Raw genomic sequence first — 21,490 nt, forward strand, 5'->3', positions numbered from 1 at the left:
AGTGAGAATTCCTGGGAGCGGCTATTGAACAAGATATAGCAGTGCACTGCACTTGAGGAAAGATGTGAAGGCCTTAGAGAGGGTGCAGAAGAGATTTATTGGAATGATTCCAGGGATGAGCGACTTTAGTTACATGGATAGACTGGAGAAGCTGGGGTTGTTCTCCTTGGAACAGAGACGGTTGCGAGGAGATTTGATAGAGGTATTCAAAATCATGAAGGATCTAGGCAGAGTAGATGGAGAGAAACTGTTCCCATTGGCAGAAGGGTCAAGAACCAGAGGACATAGATTTAAGGTGATTGGCAAAAGAACCAAAGGTGACATGAGGAAAAACGTTTTTACATAGCGAGTGGTTAGGATCTGGAATGCACTGCCTGAGGAGGTGGTGGAGGCAGATTCAATCATCACCTTCAAAAGGGAACTGGATAAGTACTTAAAAGGAAACAATTTGCATGGCTACAGGGAAAGGGCAGGTGAGTGGGACTAGCTGGATTGCTCTTGCATAGAGCCAGCGCGGACTAGATGGGCTGAATGGCCTCCTTCCATGCTGTAACCTTTCTATGATTCTATATTGGATAACCCCCGAAACAGGGCACGGGGGTCGCGGTGCACGATTAACCCGCTCCCGGTTGTTGAGATGCAGGCAGCACAGAACATTCATGCTGCCTGGTGATTTACCTGATGGCTGCATCCAGCCAGACCTAGCTGCACTGTTGAGTGGCTGCTCAACAGCAGGGGGGCCCGCCTTATTTGCAAAATATAAGATACAGGTCCGCACAGAGTCTGATCAGAGATCAGACATCGCACACGTAAAACACCGATGCAGATCCCGTCCCTGTGTTTACAAACTGTTGAGTTATGGTATAACGTTGAATAAAGGTTGTGCGCTACTAAATCCTACATCCTCCAATCTGCACGCCAGACCTCACCAATCTGCTGATCTGAGTTTGTACCAGGCCTGCGAGAGAGTGTGCACCAAGGTTCTCTGATGATGCACTAGAGGCCTTAGTGCAAGAGGTGGACAGAAGGAGAGGTATCCTATATCCACAGGGGGGCAAGAGGCCCTCAGGACATATGCTCAAGAGGCAATGGGAGGCAATAGGGGATGAAGTCAATGCCAGACGCATAGCACCACGAACATGGATGCAGTGCAGGAAGAAGTTCAATGCTTTGACACAAGTGGTCAAGGTGAGTGAGGTCAACTGTCAAGTGGCATCTCCTACCAACTCCATCACTAGCCACTGCTCCATCCACTACACCCCCCCATCACCCACATACCAACAAAATCTTTCAATCAGTACTCAACACTTACAGTCAGATGCTTCCTCTCACCCTCACACATTATCACTGTTGCAAGCCACATACCCACAACTCACAGGTCACACATGTTCAACCATGACAGGCACATCACCCAAACATCCTGCAGGATACTGACCGACACACGTCCTGCTTTCTTGCAGTAGAAGATGACACATAACAGGAGGAAGCAAGTGGTAGTGGCTGCATGGAACATGAATCTGCTGTCCTCCCTCAGGAAGACAGCCTCCCTGTCTCATCCCTGCCACTCTGCCAGTGCCTTTGTTGTTTCCTGTCAGCTAGCCAGCCCATTCCCTGTAGAGTATTGAAACTTTATTATAGGAACATAGGAAGATAGGAACAGGAGTAGGCCATTTAGCCCATTGAGTCTGTTCTGTCTTTCAATGAGATCATGGTTGATCTGTGACCTAACTCCATATACCTGCCTTAGCCCCATATCCCTTAATACCTTTGGTTAACAAAAATCTATCAACCTCAGATTTAAAATTAACAATTGAGCAAGCATCAACTGACATTTGCAGAAGAGAGCTCCAAACTTCTACCACCCTTTGTGTGTAGAAGTGTTTCCTAACTTCACTCCTGCAAGTCCTGACTCTAACCTTTAGGCTATGTCCCCTAGTCCTAGTATTCAAGTATAGGAGACCTCCAAAAACAGTTACAAATGCATCAGCGGCCAGAAGCAATAATCCACCAACTAACCTGTAACTCCTGCATGACCTCTTTAACTAGCGTTGGTGGGGAGGGGGGGTCCCCCATGCTGTTTATGACCTGTTCAGCTGTACGAGGTTAAGACAGTGCGTTGGCTGGAGCATTGAGTTCCAAAATCGTATCTGTCTCTTTAAGTCAGCGTTACACACTAATCTATTGCATATTCTCCCTACTTTACATGCTGCTGGCATTCGTTATCTGCTCGTGCGGAAACAGCTTTACCAAGATAGCGTCCGGTGCACGTCATGCTAGAAGTGTGTGTGCACATTCCGGACGCCATTTTGGATTCCTGGGAGGCCACGTAGCGCCTACAAAACAGGCACTACATGGCCCAATTTATAGCCCATTGACTGGGATTGTGGCCCTTAACAAAGTCTAGTATCACTGCTCTAATAGGTACCGGGAAATCTTTGTTGCAGGGAGTTTGCCAAAGAGAGAGAGAGGGTGGAAAATAGACGAGCATTCCTAAAACTGAGGAGACAGCAGCAGATCGAAAGGGAGCTGAATGGCTACCTGGAGTGGATTTGTAAAGCAGGTAAGTGTGGGACTCGAACAAGACAAACCATGCTGAGCTGGGGTTTACCAAAAGATAAACCTTCGAGTAACCTAATCATACGAAGGATATTATTGCCTTTGAGAGGGTACGGAGATGAACAACCAAGGTGGTAGGTCAAGTTCATAAAGCTGTTCAAAAAAAAAATACTGGATCCTTGGGTTTATAAATAGAGGCAGAGAGTACAAAAGCAAGGAAGTTATGCTAAACCTTTATAAATTACTAGTTAGGCCCCTGCTGGAGTATTTTGTCCAATTCTGGGCACCACACTTTAGGCAGCGAGCTGTAATGATCTGGAACACCCTGCCTGAAAGGATGGTAGAAGCAGATTCAGTAGCAACTTTCAAAGGGAATTGGATACATACTTGAAAAGGATAAATTTGCAGGGCAATGGGGAAAGAGCAGGGGAGTGAGACTAATCTCTCAAAGAGCCGGCATAGATACGATGGGCTGACTGGCCTCCAGTGCTGCATGATTCTATTGCTGTAGTCATCTGGAATCCAAGTTATGATGAAAGGAAACTGGGCTTATTCTCTTCCAAAAACAGGAAACTTCCAGCTGATTTAAAGTTTTCAAGATTATGAAGAGAATTGACAAAGTTGATGCAAGTAAATTGTTCACTGTGGCCAAGGATTCACACATCAGAATTAAAAGTTAAAATGGGCAAGTTGGTAAGAGGGAAGTCTAACAGAAGTTTATTTTTAAACACAGCAGGGAAAAATAGATTTATAGTAAAAACAGAAAATGCTGGAAACACTTAGCAAGTCAGGCAAAATCTATGGGGAGAGAAACAAAGATAATGTTAGATTTGTAGAATAAGTTACAAGGGAAAACCTTACAGTAATTCTTACAGGGTGCTGACCACTGGTCTATCCACTGCCCAGGTCCGTTAGGACAGTCCTGACCAACCAGGTTGTCAATTTCCTGCGCCCCCCCCCCGCTCTTTTCAATTTCCCACTTCCCTTGCTCCCCCACAAGGAAGTGGAGGAGAGAGAAACAGAATTGGAGGACAATGAGTAAAAGAGAGACAGTAAAACAGTGAAGGGGAAGAGAGTGAAAATTGGAAATGAAGGAGGAGAGATGGACTTATTTTTCTGCAGACTTACCACCACTGGTATCATTAGCTTGCGGGGCATAAGAAGCTGTGTTTTTTGGTTGGGCCCAGCCTGAAAAAAGCCCGGTTTACAGTGTTTTAAGAACTACTGAATCAGATATGACAATTAGCTTGTGCAGCCTTGAGTTAAGGCATGTAGGCAGGGCATGTGTGTGAGTGGGGCATACCTGTAGTGCACCTCTGATGTCTCTACCATCATTTTGTTGGTGGTTGCACCAATGGTACTAGCTGGAAGGAATTACTGTGCCTGACAATGCAAGGGAGCTGATTAAGGTCAATATGAATACAGGCATTAACCCAAAGCAAAAAACTGTTTGAAGAAATCGCATAGTTAACAGCAATTTTCCATGTCAAACTTCCCAGAACTTAAATAAATCTTTAATCTACTCTTTGCAGGTAATCTGTCCAATGTATATGTAAGACACATATTTTGCAGTGTTAATTTATTGCAGAGCCTTTCATCATATTCCCTTCTTTCTTTTCCTGTTATTTGACTATTCATTTCATGCAGAGGAGGTGATACTGGCAGAGGAGGAGACTGACACTGAGGAGAAATCACCCTTTGATGGTAGGCCTTCTTTTTAAAGACCACTTGGCAAAATCTGCAGACTGGGAACCATTTGGATAATAATCAAGGTTTTAAAGGAGATTGTTATTGCCAGTGCTGTGGAGTGGGGTATTTTTCTACATTTTGCTCCCAGTGCTGACATGAAACATTCCCAGGTCAGATATAGCACAGTTAGATGCAGTTTCTTCCACTGTGCCCCAAAATTATAACTCCAATCTTGGGTCAGTGATCCCCACTGCACCAGTGTGATATTTCCACTTTCTCCATCAGCCATTATATAGGCCTGCTTGAGTGAAATGGACATTTTTTACAAGACTCAAAATTGGTCAGGAAGGGGCAGGAAAGTTAGAACTGGGCATCTCTGGGAGTGTGTTAGTATTTGCGGGAGTTTCCAAGAGCATCAATGCTTACAGGGGGTCCCAAGAGTGTGTCAGAATTTCCAGGGAGTCCCTAGAAGTGTATCAGTATTTGCAAGGGTCCCTGGTAGATTGTCAATCTTTGCAGGAGGATCCCAAGAGTGTGTCAGTATTTTTCATAGAGAAAAATGTGAAATTCCTTATTGTAAAAAGCTGATTCCTTTTAAGAGCCAGGTTTTTCTTTGGAAGAATTAAGCATCTCCGCTCCATCTCATTCATTCTCTCTCTCTTTATCTGTCTTTTCCTGTCTGTTTGTTCCAGCTTTGAGGAGAGGAACAATAAAAAAGAGTAAAACTGATTTGCTGAATCCTGAAGAGGGTGAGGATCACCTGGCAGATATCTCCTCTGTCGGTGAGTGTTTTACATATTGCTGTTGTCAATGTCGATTTTCAGTTAGAAATGTGACAAGCACTGTAAAAGCCGTTTTGAGTAGGCCTAATGGTTCAGTTGGAAAATGCAATGTGGAATTGAGTGGACCAGACCAGCAAGGTCACGGATTCAATTCCAGGTTTGTACAGGGTGAGGCTGATCTCACCCCTAACACCAATAAGGGAGTCTGCACTGTCCTCAGCCATAATTCCTGCTCCAGTGACTGCTGCTGTCTAGGTTCACAGATGAAGAACTGATGAAGTACTGGAGGGTGGCTGGTTAAACGACAGACACTCCCAGAGATCACCTGTTCTAACTATCCTACCCTTCCCTGATCAATTTTAAGTTTTGCAAAAATGCTTGACTAAATTGCTCATCTTTTCTCCACTGATGCAGAATAGTGACTAATAAGAACATAAGAACATAAGAAATTGGAGCAGGAGTAGGCCAATCGGCCCCTCGAGCCTGCTCCGCCATTCAATAAGATCATGGCTGATCTGATCCCAACCACAAATCTAAAGAACACAAGAAGTCGGAGCAAGACCCGGCCACATAGCCCCTGGGCCCTCTCCGCCACCCACAGGGCATTGACCGATCCGAACTCAGCTTCATGTCCAATTTCCTGCCCGCTCCCCATAACCCCTAATTCCCTTTACTTATAGCTCTTGAGCTATAAAAATATTTATTGAAATGAAGTATTTCTCTTATTGCAACCATCTGGTTTGGGCTTTCCCAGTGACTTGATGGGTTAAATACACTATCTGATGTGGTACTGAACCATACTTACCAGAAGATCCCAGCTTTCATACTTGGTCTTTGCTGAATTCGCTGACCTCAGTCAGGGTGATGAAGTTAGCTTCATCGCACCTGGGCTAAGGAGGTGCAAGAAATCATCCATGATTACTGTTCTGGGTTGCTGCAGGAAACTGCACAGCTTGTGGGCATAGTGTGGGGATAGAATTGGGCTTGATTGTGATGGCCCCATAATTGAATAGCTTGCACATAAAGACTGGCCACTTAAATCAGATATTGAAGAGCTGCCAGTACTCTCAGAACAAGGCAACAAGGTAACAGCTTCAGGAGAGGAGAAAAGAAGGGAAAAACGGGGAGTAGACAAAATCAGAAATGCTAATCAATACACTAAAATGGCTGTCTGTTGTTTTCTTCTGGAACAGGATCTCCTTTTACAAGAGCAAGTATTAAAAGTGCCAAACTTGATGGTTCTTCATTTTTCCGTAAGAGGGAAAGACGGTTTCGCTTCTTCATTCGACGGATAGTGAAAACTCAGGCCTTTTACTGGACCGTCCTTAGTCTGGTAGCACTCAACACCTTGTGTGTTGCAATTGTACACTACAAACAGCCAGAGTGGCTCTCCGACTTCCTCTGTGAGTGTCTTGGCAGGACATTCATGCATGTTGTACATTAGTGTGAAGGAGGGGGTGACACCCATGTCAGACTGTGTTAAGACTTAGATACACATCAAGAGGCTGGTAGGATCTTTTCTAAAGTGTCATCTGTGCTGTTAAAGGAGTTAGATCCTCTAAGTACTATTTAAATGGCTGTTTACACTATAATTAATCAGAAGTATGTGTTGTGTCGATAACAAAATGTCATGAATTTTTAGCCTTCCCAAGACATGCCATTTGAGGGGTTCCCAGCCCACTAAGAAGAAGGTTATTTTAATGAGGCTGGGCCTGGGTGCTGTCCGACTCTAGGAAAGCTCACTATGGGCCGATTATACAGTGCTAGGGAAGTCCAACACCTATTTTAAAGGAATAGCGCATCCTGCATATATTGTAGCAGAAAACAAAATACTTCTGTATATTATAGTAGAATACACCCTGTACATATTATAGTAGAATAGTGCACTAAATATATTATAGTAGAATAATACACACTGTACATATTACAGTAGAATATATACATATATATAATATATATATATATATATATATTAATCTACCATAATATATTTGGTGCACTATTCTACTATAATATGTACAGGGTGTGTTATTCTACTATAATATATTTGGTGTACTATTCTACTATAATATGTACAGTGCATGTTCTACTATAATATACAGAAGTATTTTGGGGTGTATTATTCCACTATAATATCTGCAGGGCATGCTATTCTGCTGTAAATATGCAGGGTGCATTATTCTACTATAATATATATTCTATAGGAATAGCACACTTTGTACACATTAGGCAGGATTTGCGCAACCTGTATATTACAATAGAATGGAGTGCCATGTATATGATATAGTAGAATAGTACACCCCATTTTTATTCAAGAGAATGGTGCACAATGCATGTATTTTAGTAGAATAGCCGACCTTATATATAATATAGGGAACTGCAAACCCTCGATATTTTATACAGGAATAGTATCCTGGTGTATATATTGTTTAGGAAAAATGCACTCTGTATATTTATATAGAATAGAAGACCTTTTATATGTTCGATAATAGCACACCCTATATGTATTAAAGAATATCTCACCCTGTATTTATTATAGGATTGTGCAACCTGTATGTACAAATTACTATGTTCACATTATATAATGGAAACTGCGTATGTAACCTTGTCACGCTGTAATTACACCCTCCTGCCATTGGTTGGATTATATATACTCCATATTTAACTGATTGTCTTTTTTCCTCCATTTCAGACTATGCAGAATTCATTTTCTTAGGACTCTTTATGTCAGAAATGTTTATAAAAATTTATGGGCTTGGGACTAGGCCTTACTTTCATTCTTCTTTCAACAGTTTTGATTGTGCGGTAAGTTGCATGTAATAAATTCTTTCTAAAGCTTTTATTCTTAGGACTCCCTGTGAAGTCTTAGTTGGTAAATACACTGCATAGTGTGGAGCTGAACCATTCAGACCAGGAAGGACCTGGATTCAATGTCTTCCCTGTGCTGAGTTAGCTGATCTAATGACGATTGACTACGGAGGATAAGGTACTGGGACCTGCTGGTGCCTGGAAACCAGATCCTAGAGTCAGCATGTTTAGGGGAGGAAGATAGGAAATGTCCCTTGGGTTAATTTTATGAAAATGGGGAAGTTCCTGAGCTGGCTAGTTAGTTTATTGAAGTGTGGAGAAGTTCAGTAGTGGAATTTTCTCTCTCTCTACAGTAGGCTTTAATTGTAATGAGCAGGAGGAGGGGGAGAATTGCTTTGGTCGCTCTGTTCTAAATGTGTTCATGAAGATTTGCTGTAGTTGGTATTTCTAGTCAAAACGTAAATGTGTTCAAAAAGAAACACCAATGAAGCAAATCTCCATAAACATGTTTACAGCGTTGGTAAACTTCACTTGTAGGGACATCACAGCAAAGAATGAATCCGTCCTCAGCTAACATCCACACATGTGCCCTTCTAGCAAGGATTATTGGATAGTGATGACCTCCCTGATGACCAGAGCAACTCTTTTTTTCCTCTCTATTCCATTTCCTTCAGTAAATCTGAAAAGAAAGACAAGTTAATGCTTTGGGTGTGACTATTGATGAGGACCCAAATCAGAATCATTTCTGATGAAGGATTCCACCAGAATCGTTAGCCTGTCTTTTCTCATTCAGACACTGACTTAGATGCTGTGCATTCCCAACATTCTGTGTTTTGATTTCAGATTTCCAGCATTCCTAATTTTTTTCTCTCTATTGGTGGGTAAATCTCTCCTCTCTCTCGTTGCAGGTTATTGTAGGCAGTATTTTTGAAGTGGTCTGGGCTGCTGTTCAGCCAGGTACCTCTTTTGGCATCAGTGTTTTACGGGCACTCAGGTTACTGCGAATATTCAAAGTTACAAAGTAAGTTTGCCCATCCTGTCTACTCTGCACTTAGCTGCTGCTATTGATGTTCACATACTCCAGATTGCACTGAGATTGTTGATTTACACAGGCTCTGATATTGGTGGGGAGGGAGTGGGGGTTGTTAGGTGGGGGCTTGGAGCGCGGCAGCGGGGAGGGAGGGATCGCGGGGTGGTCGGCCGATTGCGGGGGCAGGAGTAATTGCAGGGAGGGAGAGATTGTGACAGAAGATGAGCTTGAGGGGCCGGGGTGGGGGGGAAGAACTCCTGTTCCTCCTGGTCCACAAGCAGTGCTGGAAAAGCACTTACCTGCTGGATCTGGCAGTTCGGGCCTAACCTTCAGATGCCGGGTTTCCTGAGCCCTGGGAAACCCAGCCCGCAGCCATTAAATTCAAATGGCTGCCAAAATCTGAGGTGTGCAGCCTCATTTAAATATTAAAATTACTGACCTGCCTCTCTAGAGCGAGTTACTCGGACATCCCCAAACCAGCCACAGTAAAACCAGAAGTAGAAGTGCTCGTGACAGGTTGGGGTCGGGATTCACATTTTTAGCAATTTAACCCCACCCCATTCCCAGATCCTCTCCTGCCCAGTTAAAATCCCCCCCCCCCTCCCCACCTCACGGAGTTTGATTCAATGGTTACTTTGGCTGGAGTTAAATTTGTTGTAAATAGGGTAGAGCTTAAATTGATTGACAGTGAATTCAAATGAATTATTCAGTAAGTTGGATACTGTGCTTCCACCTGGGACCAGGGTTGAGATTCATCTCACACTAATGGGAATGTAATCTTCTCTCTCTACTGTCTGAGGGTCCTACATGACCTGAATTTGTCAATTCTCAATTCAATTCTGATAGTTGTGGACCCAAAGCACAAAACTGCCCCTAATTTGCAATCTCACTCAGAGGCAACAGAATTGCTGAGGTGAAAATGGAAATGTATTATACTGGTGCAGTAGGGGGTGTTCTTCTGACATTGTACCCGAGGTATATTTATGGAAGCAGTGTAGAGGGAGCTTTAGCTGTGGGAGCAGTGTACCTGACCTTGGAGTGCTTGATATTGACACCGGGTGCCTAAAATGGAAAATGTGTTTCATTCCCCAGCACTAACATTCCTCACCTTGACCAGCAATTTTATAGAAAAAAGGGGCATTCACCCTAAGTATCCCTTCCTAGTGATCAGTTTCAGAGTGGTACTGGCAGAGTGCTTGAAGCAGGCCTCCCATCACTTTTCACATATTGATGATGTATGCCACAAGCTCCAGTTGGATTGAACTTTTCCTATATATGGATGAACAATCTGGGTGCATATGCATCCCTGTGTGCCTCACATAACACCTCATTGTGCTGCCAAGACAACAGTGCACAAATCCTTGGGTAATCATGACATCAGAACATCCTACTCTCTGTCACCTATAATCTCCCACAACACATTTAAAAATTAAAAAGTATAAACTTATTTTTTTTTAAAAGACTTGCAAATTGTGCTGCAGAGGATATTTGGCTGTATACAATATTTAGTGGTTAGACCTGACGTCATGGGGTATTGGGTTGAGTGCTTGTTGGACAGTTACTGCATCCATTTGGTGATCAACTGTATCATCAATCCAAATTTAATGATTATTATTCATTTTAGTTTGGACAGACTGCCTTTTTTTAAGTGGCACCCTCGTTTTAGGAGAGTTGTTGTGTTGGGATTGGGCTCTCAGTCTATACAAAAGCAAATACTTAGTGAAATAGGGAACACCTATAAAATGCTCTTACTGCACCATTACAACAGGTATAGGATTTAGTGCTGTATAAAATTTTGGCTTTCTCTAGCACTGTAAAACTGATCGAGATTTCTTCTTCTTCTTCTTCCCCAGGTACTGGGCTTCTCTTCGAAACCTGGTCGTCTCCTTACTGAGCTCCATGAAGTCCATTATTAGCTTATTGTTCCTTTTGTTCCTCTTTATTGTTGTATTTGCTCTTTTAGGGATGCAGCTCTTTGGTGGCCAGTAAGTACCGGGTTCCTGGATACTTTGTTGTGTATGCATATTGTCTGTGATTGTATTCTCTAATCAAATCTTGCATCAAATGGTGAATATTTAATTATATAAAGGAAATGATTTGGTGATTAGCAATAATGGTACATGTTGTAATGGGGTCATAGCCAGGGATTGTTTTCAAACAGTATCGATTGTAGTGGGAGATTTTGCTAAGTACTGTACTATGATTGATCATTGGATGAGGCTTTGCTAAGTACTATGTTACGATTGAAACATAGGGAAGATTTTGCCCAAACTCAGCTGAGAGTAAATGCTGTAGTCTTGACAAGAAGGAACAAATCTTATGGTAATCTGAATCTAGTTGCAGTCACTTTTATCCTTATAAAGAGTGCTGTAAAATGTTCACCTTTTCTGAATACATACACACTCGAGGTACAGTTACACACCTGCTGCTTTCTTTCCTTTTTGTCAGTTTTCTCCCCTGCTCTAATCTCCTGAAAGCCTTGACTCCTTGCTAGGATAATGTGTTTCTGATTCTGTGATGGGAACATTGCACAGATGTGCAATATTTTGGCAATAATATGGGTCTATTTCAAGAATAAGAAAAATAATGTTTTAGCAAAAGTCACAACAACTTGAACTAAAGATCTGATTTTCAAAAAAAAATTTGGCACACCCCAACTCTTGTCATTGTTTTTATAGGAGTGCAAGAAAGTTGGAACATATCATAAGACTGCTATTTTCAACAAGTTACAGGGGAGGGGAGGATTTGAAAATACCAACAGAGATTAGGTGCCCTAATAACTTATTTGATGAATGCAATGCCTACTTTCAATCATGATGTGGAGATGCCGGTGATGGACTGGGGTGGACAAATGTAAGGAATCTTACAACACCAGGTTATAGTCCAACAGTTTTATTTGAAAATCACAAGCTTTCAGAGATTATCTCCTTCGTCAGGTGAGTGAGTGAATGAGAGGTTCTCAAATCGCATATCTTATATTTGGCTGGGACACCATCACACCAATCAAAGGTGTCATTGGTGTTCAGACAGGTTAGCCACGGAAAACAGTAGGTCCCAGTATGCTGAATACAGAATGGGTAATTTGACCCATTGTGTATTCAGTATACTGGGACCTACTGTTTTCCGTGGCTAACCTGTCTGAACACCAACGACACCTTTGATTGGTGTGATGGTGTCCCAGCCTAATACAAGATATGCGATTTGAGAACCTCTCATTCACTCACTCACCTGACGAAGGAGATAATCTCCGAAAGCTTGTGATTTTCAAATAAAACTGTTGGACTATAACCTGGTGTTGTAAGATTCCTTACTTTCAATCAAACAGAGCAGGTATATTCTTGGGCTCTGCTGAATTAGTAGATCTCAGCAAGGCCAGCAACTGGGATGCTGCATTTGGCCTCCTCGTCCCAGATCCTCATGAAGGGAAAAGTCCATCTCTGTTTAGTGACCTCAGCTGGAAAGTGTGTATGCAGGAAGAAATCAAGCAAGGACAGGGTCAGGGTCAGGTTTGCCTGTGATGCCTGCCCTTCTGCGCCCCACATTTGAATAGACTTTCACCGTCTAAGCTCATGTTTAAAGAATGGCCACTTGGGTAAGGTACTGAAGGGCTGTTAGTGCCATGGAACTGGCAGGAAGGACCAGTGCCTTCAGGTGAGATGGATGGGAAAATTGGAAAGAAAAAATAATCTGTTTTCAAATGAACTAAAAAGAAAAACTTAGTTTTGATTCTTAAGTTCTCTCTTTTTAATTCTTACAGATTTAATTTTGAGACTGGCACACCCTCCACCAACTTTGACACTTTCCCTGCAGCAATAATGACTGTATTTCAGGTAAGACATGAAGGGTAAAACACTAGCTGTACTCAATCAGGTAGAGATCAGTAAATTGTCTAGGACAGTGGCTCAGCCATAGAAAATCCCATCAAGTCCCACTAGCCTTGGGTAAAAAATGTGTAGATTTAGACCTTTAAAAATTAGTAATAAATAATGATATGCAACATTTCTATAGCACCTTTTATGTCACGATGTCTCAAAGCACTTCACAAAATGAATTACTTTTTGAAGTGGAGTGATTGTTATTCGGACAATTAAAGTGGCCTGCTGTTCAACCTAAAATGTGTAGATTTTGCTCCTCAGGCCTGTGGCCTACTAGCCGCATCTACTAAAAAAGGAGTACTGTATTATTATTCAGCTTGATCTCTCCAGAAGGTTACAAGAATTTGGTGGTTGGCGTGCAGTTGGAGGTTTGAAAGGGACCCCTACCTTGCTGCCCTCACCAGTCTGGGGTCTAAAAACTGTGTGTGCCACCAATGCTTTACTTTCTTGCTAATACAGGGACTACAGGAAACAAATGAATTTTAAGTAGGTGATGGTCACTTTTATTTCCTTCTAGGTTCTGACTGGTGAAGACTGGAACGTTGTGATGTATGATGGCATAGAATCCCAGGGTGGTGTTAACAGAGGGATGATCTCTTCAGTTTACTTTATTGTCCTGACTCTCTTTGGGAACTGTATCCTTGTCATTTCAAACATGAACTTTGAACTATCCATGTAGTTTGTTGGCCCAACCCCACCAGGAACATGGATACAGTTTAATAGTTCGAGCAGGTTATAATGACTCTAGTGGCTCGCTCAATGCTGCACATTTCATGGGGCACTCCACAGTCTAAATGGGAATTTTGTTATTTTCCCTCCAGTCCCCTTGTTCTGAATTTCCTTATTGGAGGAAAGAGTTGTTTCCTATCTACTTTGTCATTATATTAAATACCTCAATCAGATCACCCCTTACCATCCTCAGCTCTCCATCCCAGGTGTCATCCTGATGAATTATTGCTGGACTTTCTTCAGGGCCAGTAACACCTTTCTAAGGTGGGTGTCCAAAATTTGTGTTTCATAACTGATCCTTTAAGAGATCAAAAGATATGTTGTACAACCTCTGCCGCCTCACCACCATGGTCCTTACAAAGTTTATTCTTTCAATAGAGGTTTGTCCAACAGATTTTTTGCTCCATTTTATCTTGAAAACAAAAAGGCTGAAATGCCCTCTTTTTATATTCTCCTGTTTCTCAATGGGTTGTTCTTGTGTTATTTAGCATCCATGGCCAAGAGGGTAGAGTTGATTCTTGTACTGAGGTTTGCACCCAAGGTATTCTGAAATGGGCCACTAGGAGGTGGTCTGAATGGCCCAGAATGTATCTCTCCCTCTGACTCCCTCTCCCTCCTATGTGAAGGTGCCTGGTCGCTGCTTGGCCCCTCTCCACAGAAACGCAGGTTCACAGTGGTACGGATTGGTGGTGACACAAACGCCGCGCTCTGATTTATTACATGGATTTTTAAAATTTTAACAGGGATATATTTTGAGTTTCCATCCCTCTTTATTAAATTCCCTTTCTTTCACCTGCCTGGCCTGACACCTGCAGCCAGGAAAGCAGGCGCATAGCCTTCTGCCAGTGTCCTGGTAGCCTGCTTCTAGAGGTACTGGGGGCCACATAGATGTGGGTTTCCCTTCACCATTGGAATTGCTGCAGTCCCTGCTCAGTACCTCTCTGCTGCGCTTGGCTCAGAATGGAAACCACTCCTATGGCATTGAACATTAGCATGCAGACTCTCCACACCAGTCTACCAGCCAGAATTTTGGACTCTGAGTAGAGCCATCATTTTGTTATTCACCTGATGTGCAAAGCACCAATTTCTGTGATAAGTGTGGGTTCTTTACAGTTCTTTAAGAAGGTCCTTGGTAAGTTCTGCAGGAGGGGGGATATTTAAGCATCTTGAGGAAGGGGGTTAGTTAAGTTTGCCTAGTGATGCGTCATAGTCTCCTGAAACTCGCTTGATAGGCAAAAGGAGTCAGGGAGGAGATTCCCAGACCATTTCAGGAGGAGATACTGCACAAAGTTTTATCATTTAATAGATAGGGTGAGCATTAAAGGGCCTGACAGTATTCCCCTTCTTTTCATATGTTCCTTACAATGTTCAATATTGGTCAACAAAAAGGTTCTTCATAGGTTGGAAGCCCTGTGTAAATGAATGGAAACCTGGGTTTTTTATTTCTTCAGAGTTTTTTGTGTACATTCTACCCCTGTTGTCGCCTTCATTTTGTCAACCAGACACTCTGCTGAACGTATTCTTGGCCATCGCTGTGGACAACCTTGCCAATGCACAAGAACTTACAAAGGTAAAATAAAATAGTTAAGCCACTTAATGTTTTATTTGTTCATTTTTTGTGGTTATGAAGGCAAAGGAATATTAGTGCTAGAGATGGAACAATTTCTATTTCAGACAGCCAGTGTCAACTTCATGCAGTCCCAGGTCAGCTATAGCAAAGGTCAGATGCAGAGTACAGTTCCTTTTACCTTGCTCCAACCAGCTCCCACTTTAGAAGAGCACCCATATGCACTAGTGACACTTTTTACTTCTTCACACCAGCCATCCCTGTCGCCTCTCTGACTGAGGTTAGCAGTTTAATGCTAATTTTAATACAAAAACTGAGGCAGTTGTGTGCTGCGAACTCATTTCCACTGGGACCTGCACTGAGACTGGACTAGGTTCATTTCACATTAGTATGCTTAACGCCATGAGAGCTAAAGACTTCCATCTAACGGTGTGGGTTGGTTATGCAGCTAATGCACAGTTTGTAGCATTTAGTACATGGCGTTACTACATCTGGTACAGTTAGAACACAACAATACCACAGCTAGTAATAGTTAATACGCAGCAATATTACAGCTAGTAACAATTAGTATACAGCATTAATACAATGAATACTTTGTTTTTTGTCAAGCTATTTAAGTTTCTCACAGAAGCTCTCAATGTGTCTCAATAGGATGAACAAGAAGAGGAGGAAGCAGCCAATCAGAAGCTTGCACTGCAGAAAGCCAAGGAGGTAGCAGAAGTGAGTCCGTTGTCAGCAGCCAACCTATCGATAGCTGCGTAAGTAGACCTTGTTTTATGGATGATGGTACATGATATTTTGGTGCTAAATGACTTGGATTTAATATGATCTTAGAGCTGTGCTGAAAGCTAATTTAAAAAATGAAGTCACACTTTGCCAAAATAGCTGTTTCCTCTGTAATTGTTTTGAAACTTTTAATTGAAAATGCCATTTGTTAAGACATTTTGGGAAAACTGTGAACGCATCACTGATTTATAAGCTGGCACAGTGCTCTAATGTTGTTTGCTAGCTTGCTGTTCCATGGTCTAGCAGAACATTGCATTTGTGAGTCACCTCATGGTGAGGCTCCAATCCTGTAGATCAGGTAAGGGGTGAAATCAGGGGCCAGCACCCCAAAATGCCCTCTTACCTCTTGGTGTAGGTATATAATTTATATTGACATTACATGGGAACAGGTCAACTGTCTTGCACCTTGGCCAGGGAATGGAAAAAATGGAATGTAAATGAGGGAATTCTATTCAAACAATAGATCAGAATGATAAACGTCCTGCTTTGTTGGAATCTGAGTTCAAATCCATCTCTTGTTCTGACAGCTGCATCTTATGTGGTGATTTCAGCTATTCTCTACAGCCCATGTAAATGTGGGGCAGAAATCCACCTAAAAACTGTCACTAATTTGGCAATCGGTACTGGATACAGCTAAATTAAAGAGAGAAGAGAGTGCCTATTGTTTTAAGTATCACTCCCATCTCTATCTGGGAAATATAGTAATAAATGTATATTTGAATAGTATTAAAATAACATTGAATTTCTTCCTTCTTGGAGAGCCTCCATTTCAGGCTCCTTCCCTCCAGGACCACTTCAGTGATGGCTTGTGACCTTAAACAACTCCATTCATTTTAATGAGGCTGGGAGTCTGGGATAACACCAGAAAAGCAGTAGTCATTTGGTGATATGCTTTTTCATGGTTAGGTGGCCCAGGTCACTTCCCTGGTCCAAGGTTCCACCCCACTGAAATGAATGGAAACGCTCTAAGACACGGCAGCCCCTCCATGTCATTGCCTTCACCTGAACTGTTGGTAAGGTAGGGATGGAGAATGAAATAACTGGTTTTGATTAAGCCAGGCAATCAACCTTATTTTATTATAAGTAAGGAATCTATACTTTTCCGTAAGAGATGGGACCGAGTACTTCGCGCAGAAAAGATTTTCTTTCGCCTTCAACTCTTCCAAAAATGGTGCTTGACCTTTAACCAAACAAAATGAAAGCTAAAGAGAGGAAGGGCTGCAAAAGAGGACAAAAAAACACATACAGCAACAATCAGAAGAACAGCAAGCGGTCAGACGGAGATATTACTCTGGGCTTAGTTACAAACTGGTAAATTCATTCCTCAAAAGCAGAATTATGTAAAATAGACAGCAGAATTTGGTATGAGAACATTAAGTGTCTGTCTGCTAATATCACCAATAGCAATTTCTAGCCTCATATACACTTTCTGCGTACACCAGCCATGCCAGATACATGTTGACATGCCCAGCGTGTAAATTTTGTGTATTTGTTGTTTAAATCAGACCAACATGTTCATCATATATTTCTTCATTTAATTTTGAATCTAAATACCACCAAATCTTTGTTTAACAAAAAGTATTTTTGTTTTTTTTCTTAATGTAAAATGGTCATTCCTCATATCAGTGGTTATTTACTGAGCAAACATTTCTTTCCAAAATAAAAATGAATTACTCTCTGGTAAGTAATTGATCAGAGCTCCCCCGATGTCTTAGTAGGAATGAGCACCGCCCGGTATGATATTGAGTCATAAAGACCAGAAAGGTCCTGGATTTTATCCCCGATTTGTGGTGACTTGGCTAATCTCAGTAAGGTGATAACAACACCTGAGCTCGGTGCATCCAAGCTAGGGAGAGGGAAAAAAAATCAGACAGGATTCCTACTGTTAATTGCTATCCAGTGATTCCTGTTGGAAAGTGTGTGGACATGATTGTGAGGACAGGATCAGTCTCCATGGTTGAATATTTGCTGACACTCACTGTCTGAGATCACACAATAAGAATGGTTCATTGGGTGAGGTACCATAGGACTGCCAGGAATTGTACCCCAGCAAGAATCAGCATCTTCAGGTAAGGAGGGAGAAAATTTGGGGGAAAAATCAAAATGTTGCATTGAAAAAAGATTCTGAGAGAGAGCCATCAGCAGGCCACACTCATACACCTCCTGACAGTCACTGGGAGAAGTTGGTCGGCAGTATAGAGAAATCAGAAAAGGGCAGAGGGGGAAAATAAACTGGGAGAAAGCCAGACTTGTATGAACCTTGGGACGAGCATGTTAATATATATTTAAAACCAAGAATTTCTTAATCTAAGCATAAAAAGACTAACTAGTGCCTGTGTGGGGTGGGGGTTAGATGCTGTCATTTCACTTCTAGGATCTGGGTTCAAATCCAGCTCAGACAGAGACAATGGCCCCGATTTTCAAAGGAAATTGTGGGGGCGGGGGGCTGTGAAAATTGGGGAAATCCCAAGCGGGTGAAGAAGCCGGCCCCAACCTGCCGACTTCCGGGTTTCCCACAAATGCACCTGCGTGCGAGCGGATTTCCCGAATACGGAAGTCCAGCCGGCAATTAAAGCTGGTGGGATGATAGTTAAAGAACCAAATGTACCTCATTGGGATACTTAAGGCACTTTATTTCTGACGTAGTAGATAGTTAAAATGATTTTAAACTTACCTGGGCGGCTTTCCCATGGCTTCCGATTCATGCCTGGAAGGGCCTGATCAAGCAAAAATAAAGAAAATAAATTAAATAAAAATCCATTGCACAAAGTTTAAAAAAAAACCTACCTGTCCACCCTGCTCCGATCCCCGATGTCCCTCTCAGCCCCCGATGTCGCCCTCTCCCCCCTGATCTCCCCCTGATCTTCCCCCTCCCCCCCCCAATCTTCCCCCTCCCCCCCCCAATCTTCCCCCTCCCCCCCCAATCTTCCCCCTCCCCCCCAATCTTCCCCTCTTTCCCCCCCCTCACGATCTTTGCCACACACCCCCCCCCCCGATCTTCCCCTCTCCCCCCACCACCCCCTGTCTTCACGCCCTCCACTCTCTGTTCCAGCACCTCTTTCTCCCCACCGCGTTGCAGCACCTGTCGGCAGCCAGCCTGTCAATCAGGATGGCTGCCAGGCTTGAAACCCGGAAACAATTTTAATTACCTGCAATTACATCGCAATCGCGTCGGGAAATGTACGTTTTTTTTATTTGGTTTTGCCACGCGCACTTCCCCCTCGCTGCCACCATTTCAAAATTGAGCCCAATATCTCCCGTCTCTGCTCACTGCAAGTGTCTTTCATGAATTGAGTTTGGTCAGTCTTAATCCAATCCCTAATGGGCACAAAACAACCTCTAATTTCTCACTAATTGGCAAGCTCACTCAGAGAATGGGAAATGCAAAAATGGCACTGATGCAGTAACAGTTGCTGTCTGAAGTTAGGGCTGAGGCACATTGTTAGGGTAGAGTTGAGGGAGCTTTATTCTATATTTAACTCACATTATAACTGTTATTAGCTGCAAGAAATGAGAAAATGTTCCATTTGGCATTGCTAATATCACTTGCCTTGATGAGCACAAAGTTCACTGAATAAAAAGAAGGAAAATGACTAAATTGCATCTATCAATTAAATATAAAAAGTCTTGCATCTATGTGCATTCATCACACTTCAGAAGTCTTGCTTCAAAATGTGTAAAAATGTATTATAAAAAGAGAACAGTCATTTCCTACTGCTTTTCTCACCTTGATAACCTGGCCTCTCCCCAAGGATAGCAGTTGAGGACCTTCCTTCAGCAATTAGCCTCTAATAGATTTCTGGACGTACCTATTTAGATCACCACTTCCCCTCCCCTCCCTCCCCCGCCCCCCCCGCCCCGCTCGAAAGTACCTGAGAAGTAGTCTTAAAGGAAAAGGCCAGGTTACATGCAGCTTCATCTTAGCAGCTAGACATCAGATCCATGTTCCAGGCCCCAGACTACCTGTGAACAATCTCAATTAGGCCCAAGTAAATATAAAGTTAATACATATTCTTTAAATAAAATCACAGTAACATTGCAAATAAAGATTTTGTAATGGGTACATTCACACTATAATTAAGACAATTTTATTTGTTAAGTCAAACCCATCAACATTAAACATACAATTATATGGTTTAAAACAAGAAGATATCTTGAAATATTATCACAGATTGGATCTTAATGATCTACCATAGTGGTTTGGCGTGTATTATTTCATCTTATTAAGGTTTACAGATTTTTTTCCCCAGTTATTCAGTTATTCCCTCCCTTCTCGTCTGTCTGTTTAGTACAGAGGGTAAATACAAGTGAAAGAGGCCATTTGGACCATCTAGCTCTTAGAATCATAGAGGTTTACAGCACAGAAGGGGACCATTTGGTCCATTATCTCTATGCTGCTCTTTGTTAGACTAATCCATAGAAAATTTAGTCCTCCACCACAGCATTTAACATCCTCTTGAATAATTCCAGAGTTTTTGCCTTCACTACTTGACGTATGAAGCATAGCCACTTAAGTGAGCTACCAGAGGGCTGCTGGCACGTGTGGAACATAGGAATATAGGAACAGGAGTAGGCCATTCATCCTCTCGAGCCTGTTCCGTCATTCAATGAGATCATGGCTGATCTGTATCCTGACTCCATCCACCGGCCTTGGCTCCATATCCCTTAATAACTTTGGCTAGCAAAAATCTATCGATCTTAAAGTTAAAATTATTGAACTAGTATCTACTGCTTTTTTTGGGAGAGAGTTCCACACTTCTGCCACCCTTTGCATGAAGAAGTGTTTCCTAACTTCTCTCCAGAATGGACCTGGCTCTGATTTTAAGGTTATGTCCGCTTGTCCTAGACACCAATGGAAAAAGTTTTTCTCTATCTACCCTTTCAATTCCCTTCAAAATCCTACCCCACCAAGAGTCAGTGTCTTCGGGAGAGGTGATGACAATTGGGGTGAAAAATGTTCTAAAGGTCTTTGCCATTACTATCTCAGCTGGGTGAGCACTGCCCCTGGGTTAGGGAGGGAGATGAAAATCAGCTAGAGTTCCTTCTCTTGATCACCATACAGCAACCACTGCTGCAAGGTGTTCATGCGTGGGTAGGCATTAGGTAAAACAGAATCAGACTCAACTCTAATGCTCAGAGTGACGAAATAGCTTGTGGACAAGCACTATGTAGGCTCACACATGAAGATGGAGAACCCAGGGTCAGCGCCTGTGGAATCATATCCCATCATGAGTGAGTGTCCTCAGGGCAGCAGGAGAGAATAATTGGAATGTTTGGCAGTTTGTTATCCTGAAGTGGCGTGACATTTTTCCAGCTTTTCTTGCAAACTTCCAGCAATGAATATCAAAAAATAGAACTGGAGAAATATAAAGCATCAAAGGCTGAATACTAATTCATACCTTGATAATAGCGTACAAATCCTTAATGTGTTTGTATGACATTACCAAGTTAACAACTACGTTAAAATGATGGACATAATAATGCCATACAAATACGTTAAGTGCTTGTCTGCTATTATCAGCAACAGATACTTCTAGCCAATAAAATTACATTTTTAAAAGCCTCATCATTTATGAAATTGCTTTTGGAAAACTCGAATGATTGAACTCTAACCTCAATTCTGCTGGAGAGTGAGCATGTGTGTGTGGGTATTGGGTGAGGACAGGAT

At 42.3% G+C, this 21,490-nt stretch overlaps 1 protein-coding gene across 1 annotated transcript in view; it reads left to right on the forward strand.

Moving 5' to 3' along the window:
• LOC137304234 (voltage-dependent P/Q-type calcium channel subunit alpha-1A-like) overlaps positions 1-21,490 on the forward strand; it is a 503,508-nt gene that overhangs the window by 292,320 nt on the left and 189,698 nt on the right. The window contains 12 exon segments of the mRNA XM_067972791.1: positions 2,445-2,560; positions 4,204-4,260; positions 4,674-4,676; positions 4,938-5,027; positions 6,221-6,430; positions 7,720-7,832; positions 8,744-8,856; positions 10,719-10,850; positions 12,623-12,695; positions 13,258-13,375; positions 14,972-15,039; positions 15,688-15,794. Coding sequence (XP_067828892.1) covers positions 2,445-2,560; positions 4,204-4,260; positions 4,674-4,676; positions 4,938-5,027; positions 6,221-6,430; positions 7,720-7,832; positions 8,744-8,856; positions 10,719-10,850; positions 12,623-12,695; positions 13,258-13,375; positions 14,972-15,039; positions 15,688-15,794 — 1,200 coding nt within the window.

The sequence above is a fragment of the Heptranchias perlo genome, chromosome 37 (assembly GCF_035084215.1).
Source record: "Heptranchias perlo isolate sHepPer1 chromosome 37, sHepPer1.hap1, whole genome shotgun sequence".
NCBI lineage: Eukaryota > Metazoa > Chordata > Chondrichthyes > Hexanchiformes > Hexanchidae > Heptranchias > Heptranchias perlo.